Source organism: Camelina sativa, chromosome 20 (genome assembly GCF_000633955.1).
Source record: "Camelina sativa cultivar DH55 chromosome 20, Cs, whole genome shotgun sequence".
Taxonomy (NCBI): domain Eukaryota; kingdom Viridiplantae; phylum Streptophyta; class Magnoliopsida; order Brassicales; family Brassicaceae; genus Camelina; species Camelina sativa.
The window spans coordinates 16,632,824-16,648,068 of record NC_025704.1 but is presented as its reverse complement, the minus strand read 5'-3'; the positions used below and the strand labels follow the sequence as shown (position 1 = coordinate 16,648,068).

The 15,245-nt window shown below is 42.5% G+C and overlaps 1 protein-coding gene across 1 annotated transcript; it reads right to left on the bottom strand.

The window, feature by feature from the left end:
- Window positions 3,116-5,135, bottom strand: LOC104771003 (flotillin-like protein 1). The gene is made up of 2 exons (XM_010495472.2): window positions 4,681-5,135; window positions 3,116-4,315 (listed from the first exon to the last, which is right to left on the bottom strand). Exons 1-2 carry the CDS (start codon window positions 5,039-5,041, stop codon window positions 3,288-3,290), a joined length of 1,389 nt encoding a protein of 462 aa, XP_010493774.1. The 5' UTR covers window positions 5,042-5,135; the 3' UTR covers window positions 3,116-3,287.

Below are 15,245 nucleotides of genomic sequence, written 5' to 3'. Positions count from 1 at the left end.
GTCAAGGACGTGGGGATAAACATTGTAACTGAAAGTGGATTAAGGAGATTGATGGGGGTTCAATCGCAGATTTTTCTATTGTGACCAGATGTGGATTTAAGTGATTGATGGGGGTTCAATCTCAGGTTTCAGGTTGAGATCGGGTGGGGGATCTTAGGATTGATAGAGATTCAATTTTGGGGTTGCTGTGTGTGGACCGGGAAGGTCAGGTGGATGCTGGTCTGGGGGGACCAGAGTTGTGATGGTTGAGAGAGTCTGACTTGAGTTGACCGGTAGATTCTGGTTTGGTTTGACCCTTGGGGTCTGATTGTTTTGACCAGTGGGATCAGGGTGGTTTGGACCAGTGGTGTCCTGGTTGCAGTAGACCAGATGGTTGGATGGTGCGAACCGTTGCGACGGTGGTTTGATTAGTTTTGCGAATGAGTGGCGGTGTGTTCAGATTCGAGGACAAATCTTTTGTTAGAGGGGGAGAATTGTAACATCCGTGAACCAAAATTGGGAATTTTGGGGATGGGTGTCGATCGACACCAGTATTGTGCCGATCGACACCAGTAATTTCTGGTTCGACCAGATTATTTTAATTAACGATCTAGACCGGTTTGGCTTAAGGAAAACCATAGAGCCGGATTATTTAAGTGAGAAAACGACCTAGGTCGTGTTTTGTTGTTTTGTCGCCGTTGAAAAAGAGATAAGGAGAGAAAACATTGTTCTGGAGATTTGGGGGAGATTGGTGAGATTTCTTGGTGTTCTTGGGAGATCTGAAGCTAAGGAAGTGTTAGAAGCTTGCTGGGAGTGAGGGATTCGTCATCCTTTGGTCAAATCTTCCTGCAAAAGAGGTGAGTGCATGACCATGGCTTATCTAAGCCTGAGAATCCTTTGTTTGCTTGATTTGTTGTGTTTTGTGGTATTGTTCTTGCTTGTGGTGGTTGTGTTGTGGTTATTATAGGTTCATGAAGCTTTTGGGAGAGTTTGGGACAGATTGGAGGCGGATTGAAACGGAGGTTCGTCGTTCGGATTCGTGCAGTTTGCGTCTGCGAAGGGAGTGTCGATCGACACCAGTTAGGTGTCGGTCAACACCATGTTTGGACCAGTGTCGATCGACACCAATCTGGTGTCGGTCGACACCAACTTGCCTGATTCGTGATTTTTTTCCTAGTTTGTTGTGTTTGTTTGTTGTTTGTTAAACATTGGAATCTCAGTTGCTTGTGTGTATAGCCTAGTAGATATGAGGATTGACTCACTAAGTATTTGTGATAATACTTACGCATCTCGATTGTTGTTTGTGGTGTGCAGGTATGTGACGTGGAATCATGGCGATGAGGAGGAGGATGATCTAGGATCTTGTTTGTGTGTTATTGGCTATATTGTTTATGTTGGAACCTTAGATAGAGTTGTGCTAGGTTGTTGGATAGAATGTTTAGGAGTGTTATTGTATTGATGATGTATTAGTTTTGTATTAGTGGTATGTTTCCGCTGTGCATATTGGTTGTTGATGGTTATTGTTGCATTGTGGTTTAATTAAATAGTATGGGATGGTTAATTATATATTGTATTTATTATTAAAAAAAAAGATGGTTGTTTCAATTATCAATTGGTGGCAACTTGTCATGTGGGAAGGTTGTTAAAGGGTGAGGACCAGGGTTCGAGGAACGCCTGGCGCACCAATAACCTACTGGTGGATTTGGATGAATAGTTCCATTTCCACGGTGAGGGGTTAGGATTGATGCCCTGCAGGGCCAGCTTGGGGTCCGCTGGGACGGCTATCGGTGGGCTAGCAGGGTCCACGGATGGTCCGTTGGGGCAGCTAGCAGTGAGGCTAGTGGGGTCTGTGGGACGGGTTGTCACAATAATAATGAGATCTCAATCAATTATATCATGTCTGGAATACAATGGAACCGTAAGGATGTCGACATCGATGAAATATTTGCATACAAAGTAGCACTTGAAATAAATGGGTCTTTGTAAGGAAGAGAAATGAGAATAATGAAATCATGAGATATAAGGCACAGCTTGTAGCACAAGGATTCTCTCAAAGACCAGGAATATATTATGAGGAGACATACTCCCCTGTGATGGATGCAACGAATTTTAGATTTTTAATAAGTCTGGCTATAAGAGAAAAATTGGATTTGCAGTTAATGGATGTTGTAACCGCATAATTATATGGTCCACTGGATAATGAAATATATATGAGATTACCAGAGGGTATTGAGCTCAAAGATAAGAGTGGTTCTCGAGAACAATACTGCATAAGGCTAAATAAATCCCTTTATAGATTGAAACAAAGTGGACGAACGTGGTACAATAGGTTAAGTGAGTAACAAGCCAAAGAAGGCTATAAGAATGATCCCATCAGTCCATGTATTTTTATAAAGAAGTTTGCAAACAAAGGGTTTGTAATCATAGCAGTATATGTGGATGATTTGAATATCCTAGGAACCTCTGAGGAAATCGCCCAACCAGTTGAATATCTCAAGAAAGAGTTTGAAATGAAAGACCTAGGTAAAACTAAGTTCTGTTTGGGATTGCAGCTTGAGTACATAAATGATGAAAACATTCTGCATCAAATGGCATATACTGAAAAGGTACTCAAGAGATTTAATATGGACCAGGCTCACTCATTAACTAGCCCAATGGTTGTAAGGAGCCTTGATTTGGATAAAGATCCATTTGGTCCACTCATTACCGTGATGTACTCTTTTTCCTTCACCATGGTTTTGTTCCACTGAGTTTTCCTGGTAAGGTTTTAATGAGGCAGCATCTCTAAGCGTATCATGGTGATCTTTTAGTATCTGCACGGTTATGTCATCCAAGGGAGAGTATTGTAAATCACTTAGGATGGATCTCCATAACCGATCCATATACATCCAAGACTACAAAGGCCCATCGGCCATATTGTCTTTAGTCTAAGTCGATTTATGTTTAAGCCTTTGTATTACTATATATATGTAACCTCTAAACGATTGAATCAAAAAGAATAAGAGAATACATCTTTCTAGTATCTCTAGTTTCATAACACGAACATATACATCGCTTATTTCATTTCAAACAAAATATGTCTTATACCTTTTTTTAGTTTTTTAGTCTCATTTGATTTCTTTATGAATATCACGAGTAGCATCAAAGTAATTTCTTTTGAAAAAACACTTCAAAAATACACTAAAGAATAAGCCAAGTTTTCCAACAGGATTTATAAGTTAAAAAATTACACTTTCATCGATGCATCTTAAATCACAAGTAAACGATGGCACTATCCAAACGTCAACCTGTTAGCTGTTGAGGAGGCGTCACTTGCTTAGAGTACCCATCCAAGCCGGTGGCTGCATCCCAGTCTGATCATAAACCGTATCAAGAACAGGAGGCAACATCTTGTAAAGTCCAGCTATATCCTTCATAGCATTCCCGCTCCCACCACCACCCTGTTCTCCACCGTGGTTCCAAACGCTAATCTTCGGTTGCAAGTCTCTAACCGCAAGAGCATTTATCTTAGCGATCTCCTGATAAATACCATTGTTAATCATCAAGAAGTCCCTTAGGCAAGAATAGTCATTCTGAACAGCGTCTAAGAGGGTTCTAAGATAAGTCCCTTGAGCACTAGCTAAAGCAACAAGTCCCTCTGCTTCTCTCTGCTTTGTGTAGAACGCAGCGTCTGCTTCAGCTTTCTGTGCTTCGGCTTGCTTTTGCTTCTCGTATAGAACCGCCTCAGCTTGTTTCTGCTTATTGTATAGTTCCCAGTTTGCTTCTTGAACCTTGGTTTCATACTCAACACTGGCTTTGCTAAGGAACTCGGCCTTGAGCTTCTCAATGCGAGTCAATGCGTTCATTTTCTCAACCTGAGTCTGAAGTTCAGCTTCTCTTAAAGCCACTGCCTTGGTTGCTTCAACCTCAGCCACCTGAGCATCCTTGGTCCAAGCAGCTTTCTTCATCGCTAGCTCAGCATTGGCCTTAGCCACATCAGCTTCCTTTTGATTCTCAAACACTTTAACCTCAGTCTTAACTTTGATCTCCTCTTTTGTCCCTTCTCCTTGCCTCTGCATCGATATGATCTTTGATTCCGCATCTATTTTTGCGGCGTTCTGAATAGTAAGCCCTGTCCTTTCCTTGGCACCGATCTCTCCCTTCATCTTGGCCTCGGACACATCGATCCTCGCCTGATTTGCTGCTTCCATTTGAGTTTTCTGACCCAAGTAAGAGAAGTACTCATGTCCAGGCACATCAACGAGCTGCTTTACATTTGCATTGTAGATTACAAGACCAAACTGGTTTAACTCCAACTGAACCTTATCAAACACCTCCTGCTTAAACTCCTTTGTACCTTCAAATCCATAAAATAAAATAAAAAAAACTCTTTTAACCAAAACATTCACAAAAAAATTCTAGAAAAAAACAATATAAATTTGATCATTTCAGCAAACTTAAACCAATCAATTTAGAGTCATTTTTACCAATTGAAACTCTTCCTTGAACTTAAAAACCCAATCATTCAAATAGAAAAGAAAAGAAAAGAAAAAAGACTTAGCCAAATTGTTCACAAAATGCGTCTAATAACAAATATCTTCAAAATTTGAGAATTCATATAATCAGAATTAGTAGTGTTACCAATTCTAATTGAAAGGAGTGATTGGTAATTAAAAGTTTATATATATATATATATATATATATATATATATATNTATATACCTTTGAAGATCTCTTCCATGGTCATGGAAGCAGCAAGAACACGAGTCTCTCCTTCAATAACACCTTCAACAAGCTCATGGACATGATTAGATTCTTTATCGTGAGGCGAAATCAACCTAGCGTATAGAATAAGCGCATCATCGTCATCAACACGAGGACCGATCGTAAAAACAGCGGGGAGAACGAAAGGCAGCTTCTCAGCGCTCATGGCCTGGACTTTGAAAGTGTAGTTCACCGGAGAAACGTCGAAGACGGTGCAAGATTGCCATGGAAACACCCATGACTTCTTGGAAAGCTTGATGTCTTCGATACCAGCACCGGTGATCGCCAAATACTGAGACGCTCTTGCAACTTTGAACATCTTTACGTACGATCAAATGATGAAATGATTTTGATTTGATTTGGGACTTTTCGCCCAAATGATTTAAGAAGACTTTGTGTTGAGTTCCTAAAAGGTCTCTTTGTATTTATAGTCGACGATATGTTTATAAGATTTGGTCTTATCATTTGTTTTTATTTTTTTTTTATTAACAAAAACCACAAAGATAGTACTTCAACGCATTTCCAAGAAACTACGTTTTTTATTTTTGTGAGATTCTAAAATTTAAAGAAAAAAAAAATCAACATTGAATTAGAGAATTATATATATTGGCGGCTAGAGACTTTGTTTAGGTTAAATATGGCGTCCTTTAATTACTCTTTTTGGGTTCAAGTGGCTCAATTGTAGCCAAATTATATTGATTAATTGGTTTGTTGATGATCTCCACGCGTTTCTGAATTAATGTTGTAGATTTTTTTTCCTAGTATGATGATATAAGTGTACTTATTTTTAATCAATTATTTTTACTGTAAACGTTTTAAATTTCTTATGGTTACAAATCTTTGGCATACCATCTTGTTATTCACTTTTCTTAATTATCAAGTAGTATTTTAATTTTTATATACTTTTGGGTATTCGATTATGGTAGATCTTTAAAAGAAATTATTCATGATACAAAAGAAATTATTTAATTTAGTTTTTCATGTTCGATTTAAAAAAAAAAAGAGTATTAGTTTTTCATGAAATCCCTATTACTAAAATATATTAAAGCCCAAGTAGTATATAGATAATTAGGTCCATCTAAAGTCTTAAAAACTGAAGATATAACACTACTGAATTAGCCCTGGCTCCTTATCGAATTCACCATGATAGAACTCTTTTTTGGGTGTTAAAGTGATTATTTTTTATAGCTAAATTGTATCTCCGACAAAGGAAATAGTTGAATTGCAAAGACTAATTTGGATTCTGCTCATATATCCTTTTTTGTATGAATGTTAAATGATATTCACCAAAAAAAACAGCGGTCTGATGGGGTAGTTACAACTTAAATCAACGTTTTAAAAGTAGAACACTATTAAGAGCCTGAATTGGATGAAAAAGGATGAGTTTGAAACCAAAGTTGAAGACCATCCTCATAGCCAGAGGTGGTTGTCAGCGTGAGCAATCTATTTCGAACATTCTTGGCGATGAAGCGGTAGAGAGTGGAGGACGGAGTTGGAGCTTCGCCATGCCTTTGAGCATTACGTTCCCGCCAGAGGCTGTGTATAATAGACTGAAAGACATACCGCAGGACAAAGAGGTGAAGCCGTGGAGTAGAAGGGTCAAGAAGCATAGGGGCCAAAATTGCCCAGGATGCGGTGAACCGAACCCCCAGCAAACGCTGAACCAGAGCAGACCACACGCTTGAGGAGTAGGTGCAGGAGAAAAAAAGATGTTCTCTCGTTTCCCCATAACCCTGACAGAGGACACAAGCTCCATTCGCAGCAGCGTTCCACTGAACCAATTTATCACCAGTAGAGAGCCTATTATGGTGAGCAAGCCAAGCGATGAAGGAGAATTTAGGTGTTGAGTGGGTGAACCAAACGCCTGCAGACCAGTCACAGGGCGCGTTTGGTTGCCATATCAAACACCAGGTGTCATAGGATAAGAATTTATTCTTAAAAGAACCGTTCTTCTGTTTCTAGAGTGAGCGATCACCACCTTGATGTTGCACTGATTGACAGATGGAATTGTGTAGATCCTCAATCTGATTCAGGATGTCAACACGGTGCATACGTCTCCGATGCGAAAGTGCCTCTGCCACAATACTCTGCTGTGGTATCCCCATATCAATACTACCCCGGTTCCCAAGTTGAGCAAACAGCTGATCAATTGGGCTCCAAACATCGAACCAGAATGATGTTTAATTGCATGTTGTTATCTCCTTTTTATGTAAATTCATAGCAAGGTCGCGGTACTTCAAGATCTTCCTCCACATCCATGAACCACCAACACTCCTCTCACTAACTGACCAGAAGGAGCCAGTTTGGATCAAGTTTCTTCGAACCCAGCTTACCCAAAGGGAGTTACTTGCAGACACAAGACGCCAAATGAGCTTCAAAATGCACACCGTATTCGTATCCTGCAGACGACGAAGCCCCAAACCTCCCTCATGCTTTGGTTTACACACATCAATCCAAGTGAATTTGGCCTTTTTCGGGTTTAGGTCCGGACCAGACCACAAGAACGCCGAGAAAAGGCTATCAATCTCCTGAAGGCACCTTTTCGGCAAACGGAAAGCAGAGAGCCAAAAGTTGGTTAAACTAGATAACACTGATTTTATTAACTGAAGCCTGCCCGCAAAGGACAAGAATCAACCTGTCCATGAGGAGATACGAAGGCGAGTGCGTTCAAGGAGTGGTAGATAATCAGCGTGTGTCATAGAGCGAGTGAGGAGGGAGAGCCCCAAATACCGGACATGGAGAGAGCGAACAGTAAACTGGAAGTGGTGCAGGATGTCTTGCTGATGTTGCGGAGAAAAGCCAGCCATGAACAGAGTGGATTTCTCCAGGCTAATTTTGAGACCAGAAACAACTGCAAACCGGTCAAAAACAGCTAAAGTCTCTGCAACAGAGTGTGAGCTCCCATCAGAAAAATGAGAATATTGTCATCAAAGCAGAGATGGGTGAGGTTCATTGTTTTGCAGCGAGGGTGATAGCCAATGCGATGAGCAGTGACAGCCTTATCCAACATTAGAGACAGCACATTCATACAAATTACAAAAAGATAAGGGGACAGAGAACATCCTTGCCTCAATCCTCTTGTACTTTGAAAGTAACCAGCTAACTCCCCATTGACTTGCACAGAGAAGGAAGCCGAGCCAATGCAGAGTTCAATCCAATGGATAAAATCAGCGGGAAGATTAATGGCTTTGAGGATGTTAAGTAGAAACGGCCATTGCATTGAATCAAATGCCTTGGATATATCTATCTTCATCATGCAACAAGGAGAAATGGACTCCTTGTGATAATCCTTAACCAATTCTGAAGCAAGCAACTGATTTTCCATCATAAGCCTATCCTTTATGAAAACTGACTGATTTGGAGCGATGAATGAGGGCAGTATAACCTTCAAACGATTAGCAATAATCTTGGAGACTACCTTGTATAACACATTACAACATAAAATAGGGCGATAGTCCTTCATCTCCTGAGAGTCAGTTTTTTTTGGGATAAGAGCCAAGATTGTCGAATTTACACCTTTAGTGAGGAAGCCTTTGAGGAAAAAAGATTGAACAGAAACGACAAAGTCTCTGCCCAATATCGACCATGCTTGCTTGAAAAATTCAACAGTGTAACCATCCGGACCAGGTGACTTACTTACCGGCATCTTAAACAGTGTTTGACAAATCTCTTCTTCAGAAACCAACTTCAATAATCCCTCATGTTGAGCAGAGGAGACATGAAATGTCACCAACTCCTCTAACTGAGCAACACTCATACCCTCGTAGTCGACTGGCTCATGCGTAAGGAACTCCTCAAAGAACCTGACCGCCTCAGCTTTAATCTCTGATTGACTTTTTGTAATGGAACCATCCTGACAAAGTATCTCTCGAATAGCATTAAGAGATTGTCGAGATTTGACAGCATTGTGAAAAAATTTATTGTTCTTATCACCCACCAAAAACCAGTGTAACTTTGACCGTTGTTTCAAAAAACATTCCTCCAAATTAGACACATGATCCCACCGCTGGAAAGCCTGCTCCTCGGCCTCCTCTGCTGCAAACGTGGGGTTCAAGAGCGTAGAGAGTTGTTTCTGACAGAGGTCTTTGTGTGCATTCTCCACCTGCTCTGAGAGTTTGCTAAGCTTTTGACGACCGAGAGACCGTAAGAGAGGTTTTAGTGCCTTAAGCTTCTTAGCAAAGCGGAACATATCATCCTTGCACTTTGGGCATAAACTCCGGGAATGACATGATAGCATTTGAAAATTTGAATGGCCCCCTAGGTTTACAAGCCTGATTCCCCACTGAAGACCTGCATCGTAGGTGATCAGAGCACCCACCAGATTCAAAGACGCCATAAGCATCTACAAAGCAACGACTCCAAATACTCATTAACCAAAATACGATCTAACTTCTTGCAGATTAATCCTTCATCCCGCTTGTTACCCCAGGTAAACAGAGGACCATGAGAATGTATATCTGTTAAAGAGCAGTGCCGTACAACATCCTGAAAGTCACGCATTCCACTAGTGACAAAAGGATTATCATCATAAGTAGAGTGCTCGACACCATCATGTATCTCATTAAAATCTCCAACAATCAGCCAAGGCTTATTTGCAAAAAGTGGAGAATCAAAATGAAACTTAAGATCCTCCCAGAACTCTTTCCTTTCTTCCGCGAGATTGTATGCATAGAAAAATGAGACAAAGAATTCCATAGTGTTACCAGGTAAAAGAATGGAGCAGGTGACGACCTGACCACTCTTAAAAACTGGTGTTAAACGCACATCTTTCTTCCAAACCACCCAAATTCGGCCAAGGGTATTGAACTCATAATTTGTAATCAAAGACCATCCACGGAACACTGAAGAAATGATCCTAGGGGCCTTAGTTTCCTGGACACGCGTTTCAAGTAAACATCCAAACTACAGAGATTCAGCTTGCACCCAATCATGAACAATAGAATGTTTTTTAGATTTGTTAAAGCCACAAATGTTCCAGAAAAAACCAGACATTAATGACAATTACGGGAGTTCTTCTTGCTCGAGATGCCAGGAGGTGCCCCCTTGGCTTGTTGAGAAGAAGACTCCGAAGCAGTCTTGTGTAATTGTTTCGTTTGCCGCGGCAATGAGGCTCGAATGGGAGCATCCATCACATTCGCTTGCTTAATAGGAACAGCTGTATATGCTAAATTCCTTGTGGCAGTTGTTGTTACTACAGCAGCCGGAACTTGATGATCGATCTTAGCCGTGTCTGAGTCACCAACATCCTCTGTATCCCCTAGTACCGAGAACCTAGAAGAACCAGATACAGTAACGTATCCAGCAGCAGGCGGACTACGAGCTTTGTCAGTGCTCTTGCACCCCTTGCCTGGGGAGACAACCGACCACCCTGCAGCATCATCCACTTGAGAAGGTATTAACTGTCTCTCACCACCGGGAGCGAGAGCTCCAGTCTGTTTAATTGGAACCGGAGGAGGAACCTCTGCCTCAGGAACCTTTTGTAGAGAAGCGATTTCCCCTTCTTCAAGAGCGACTTCAGAAAACCTTAGTAGGCGACACTGGAATAGACACACAATCATTACTAGTGTGCCCCCACGCGTGACAGCGAGAGCATCACGGTGGGAGCCAGGGGTACAGGAACTCCACAGTAACATCCTTTATTGAGCAAGACAACGTCGAGTGTGATTAGTCTTGTCCGTACAACCATCCGTACGGTTACGAGTTGGACCATCCGTACAAGTCAATGAACCCGATCACCAAGACATGAATAAGAGGCCGAGTTTCTCCTCTACAAAGGCCCAAGAGAAGAGAAGGATCGAGAAGGCATCTTGTAGCCACTGGAGTCACATGTTTCCTTAAGGGAAACCTCGAGATGTCACTATCACTATAGGGAATTGCCCTCTCTCTCTCTCTCTTTGTGTCGTTATGAAGCTTGTAAAGGGTGTAGCCCTATTCTTATTTTCTATTTAAGGCTTCTAGCCGACATTGTAATACTACTATTCTAATAGAATCTATTTTCTTCATTATTCTCTTTGTTCAACCTTATCTCTTCCCTAATCTCTCAACAATTTACTCTTACCATACTAAACTCACAATTCTTCACTCTTGTTCCGCTTAAACTAACATGGTATCAGAGCAAGTTTTTCGATTCACCACTCTCTAAACTCACTCTTTCTTTACTTTCTCTCCTTATTCTGTTCCTTTACTCTCTAGAAAACTATATTCTCTCTCACCATGGAAGCCGCAAAGCTGATAGTTACTCCGGTGGTCCTCAAAGGCGCTAACTATCTCTTGTGGAAAAGAACAACAAAGACCGCTCTTAGTGGCCGGGGACTCTGGATTCATGTTGAAACAAACCAACTCCCTAAGAAAGCCAACAAAGAAGACGTCAAAGAAGAAAAGAAAGAAGACAAGGAGGCTGAGCTCGAAAAGGAAATCAAATGGTTCCAAGAAGATCATACCGTGCTTGCTATCCTCCAAAACTCGCTAGACGCACCCATCTTAGAAGCCTACTCGTATTGTGAGACGGCAAAGGAACTATGGGACACGCTAGCTAATGTGTATGGAAATGTTACAAACCTAACCCGTGGCCGTGTGTTTGAAGTTAAAAAGGCTATTAACAGTCTTCATCAAGAAGACTTGGAGTTTACCAAGCACTTTGGGAAGTTTCGGTCTTTATGGGCCGAACTCGTGATGCTCAGGCCAAGTACCATCGATTCGGCGATTCTGAACGAAAGGAAGGACCAAGACAAAGTCTTTGGCCTGCTTCTCACCCTCAACCCTGCATGCAACGATCTCATTAAGCACATACTCCGCGGTGATAAGCTTCCCACTCTCGATGACGTATGTGCTCAAGTTCAAAAAGAACAAGGGTCCCTCGGTCTCTTTAGTGGAAAGGGCGAGCTGGTTACAGCTAACAAGGGAGTATACAGGCCGGATGAGAGGAAGACTGTGGTATGTGACCACTGTAAGAAGAAAGGTCACGTGAAGGACAAGTGTTGGATCCTTCACCCACATCTCAAGCCGGCTAAGTTTAAGGCGAACCTATCACATGAAGGTACAAGTGGTCAAGCACCTGGAACGGTGAACCAGAAAGAGACGATGGCTATGGCCGCATCCTACGGAGACTTCGTGAGGAAGTCTGACTTGGAGGCTCTCATTAATTCCATCGCCGCACTCTAAGATTTCGGTACCACCTTCTTTGCTTCTAAACCTAGTAAAATGCTTGTCAATGATTCGGGGGCTTCTCACCATATGATTAGCAACCCGAGTCTATTAGACAATATACAACCGGCTCTAGGTAATGTTGTTATTGCTAATGGAGATAGAATTCTTGTGAAAGGTGTTGGTAACTTGAAATTGTTTGAACAAAACTCTAAAGCGTTTTACATGCCAACATTTACCTCTAATCTCCTATCGGTAAAGAAAGCAACTAATGATTTGAATTGCTATACTGTTTTTGGTCCTAATAGCGTTCATTTTCAGGATATTAAGACCGGAAAGATACTTGGGGAAGGGAATGGAACCGGAGATCTTTATATCTTAGAGAAGACTTCACAAAGTCCCTCTAATTCAATCTCTTTTACCTCTTGTCTCTCGTCTAATAATAATAATGCACTGTGGCATGCTAGGCTAGGCCATCCCCACTCTCGTGCTCTTGAGTTGTTGTTGCCTAATGTTTCTTTTAATAGTTCTAGTTGTGAGTGGTGTATTCTTGGAAAACATTGTAGAACTGTGTTTCCTAAATCCTCTACTATTTATGAAAACTGTTTTGACTTAGTTCATTCGGATGTTTCGACATCACCATGCTTGTCTACAGATAACAACAAATATTTTGTGACATTTATTGATGAGAAGTCAAAGTATACTTGGTTAACGTTGTTGCCCTCTAAAGATCGTGTGTATGATGCTTTCATAAATTTCCAAACCTATGTTACTAATCATTTTAATGCCAAGATCAAAGTACTTAGGTCTGATAATGGAGGAGAATACACAAGTCACAAGCTCAAAGAACATTTATCTAGGCACGGTATTCTTCAACAAACGAGCTGTCCGTACACTCCTCAACAAAACGGTGTGGCGGAAAGGAAGAACATGCATCTTATGGAAGTGGCTAGGTCGATGATGTTCCATATAAATGTACCAAAGAGGTTTTGGGGAGACGCGGTCATGACAGCCTCCTACCTTATCAATAGATCGCCAACAAAAATCCTAAGCGACTTAACTCCATTTGAAGTTCTTACTAAGACTAAACCTTCATTAGACCATTTACGAGTATTTGGCTGTGTGTGTTTTGTCTTAATTCCAGGAGAACAGAGGAGCAAACTCGATGCAAAGAGTACCAAGAGTGTGTTTATTGGCTATTCCACTACACAAAAGGGCTACAAGTGCTATGATCTAGTCAACAGCCGCATGTATGTGTCTCGAGACGTCAAGTTCATGGAGGATCAAGGTTACTATGAGACGAAGGACTGGAATAGTCTCAAAGACCTCTCACATTCAACTACTGATCGCGCAACAAACCTTCGGTTCCTCCTCGATCATTTTGGTGTCACCAAACCACCATACCCAAGGAATCTCTACCAAAACCACCATCCGATGGGCCTACAATATTATCGAAACCTCAGGGAACTCATGATGCTTCTCCTCCCCGTTCTGAGGAAACTATTCAAGAGCCAAGAGAGACAAAATCCGAAGGAGCCTTGACTACACCTCCTGATCTACCACCTGACGATAGTACAGCTGAGACAAGCCAGCCCACACCATCAACATCTCCACCACCACTTCGGCGCAGTGAACGTTTAAAACAACCGTGGCGTAGTGAAAGGTTAAAGAATCAATGAGTCTACTACAACAATCAGGATGTCGCCCACCCTATTCAGGCAGTGTGTTTGCTTGACCTTATTTCCTCGGATCACGCTGTCCCTCAAACCTACGAGGAAGCTAAGAAATATAAGGAGTGGCTTGATGCGGTGGACGATGAAATGGCGGCTATGATCCGGAATCGAACTTGGGACGAGGCCGATCTCCCTAAAGGTAAAAAGGCTGTCAGCTCCAAGTGGATGTTCACTATTAAATACCTTAGCACTGGAGAAGTAGAGCGCTACAAAGCCCGCTTGGTGGCACGCGGCTTCACTCAAACCTATGGGCTTGACTATACGGATACCTTTGCTCCGGTTGCCAAACTCCACACAGTCTGTGATGTGACCGCCGGACGCGGTCGTCTACCGAGTCGCACGGACAGACGGTCGCTGCGGACGGACGGAACGAAACTCTCTCGAGCCGAGGAATTTAGATGAGGCTTTCCTCGGACAAAGCTCGGAGATTTGAATCCAGTAAGGAAACAAACGGTGGATGCGAGAGATGAGCTGAAACGAACGAGCGGATCGAGAGATCCGGCCTTTGGTCTCGGCTTCGGTCGAGCAGTCTCGGTCGCGGTACGGACGATGCGGAAATCGATTCCCGGAGTTTGAAGGTAAACTGCGGGAACGGCTCTCGGCAACGCGGCGGTAAGAATCCTTGGTGATGCGGTAAGGATTCTCGGTGATGCGATAAGGAAGGTGGAGTGGAAGCGAAAGTACAACGAGCGGTAGGAACCGGACGTGATACGGTAGAGAGGGACGCGAAGGTGGTTTGATGCGACGACACACGGGAGATGGCTCGGCCCGTGATACGGTCAACTAGTCGATGTCGAACCCGGTTCGAGATCGGCTAGGGTTTCTCGGTAGTCAAGTCCCGGACTTGGACTAAGGAGAGAGGTGAGACAAGAACAAGATTCTCTCTTGTGAAATTTAATTCAATACTTCAAGTCTGCCTTTTACAATGAGGGTTTAGGCCTTTATATAGGAAGGCTTACAAATGGGAGACTCTAAAACCCTAGACACGCGGCCAGGATCTCATCCTTACACTTGGCCATAAAGCAAAAGCAAAAGTAAAACAAAGGAAAGACCAATCCAACGGTCATAGAAGGTTCAAGAAGAAATTCAAAGGAAGGGAAGGGAGAGAGATAGAAAAGCCACGTCATTGGCTGGACGCGGTGATAGGATCTTCACTTCCTTGGCTCCTAAACTTGTCAATGATTGTTTCCAAGTCATGAGCCAAGCGGGAACGAAGTGGAGATGCACTAGAGTTCGCTGCCTCGTTAAAACCTCTTTGGTAAACCCATTGGGACAAACCCAAAGTAGGGAAAAGAGTACAGCTCCTTCTAATGACTTAGGGGCGTCTTCACGCTTGCGCGATGGTGAAGACTCGCGAACTAAGCTTCCCAAAGCTGGTCGCAACTCAAGGCTCTTAAGTGGTGATGCTAGCCATGAGCCATTGGTGTGAGGGTTGAAGCTTGGATTGCAAAGCCCATTAGATGACTTTACTTGCTCCTCCTTGATGATCCTTGGAAACTAGTTGGTACCGCGCATCACTAGGAAGGCCGGTTCCAAGTTGTCGATAAGTGTCCGAGAGGCGTCCAAGTGTTGTCCGAGAGGTGGTTGAGAGACGTCCGAGAGAATCGAGTGTTCACGGCCGAGTGGTCGATCCCGTGATCACATCAT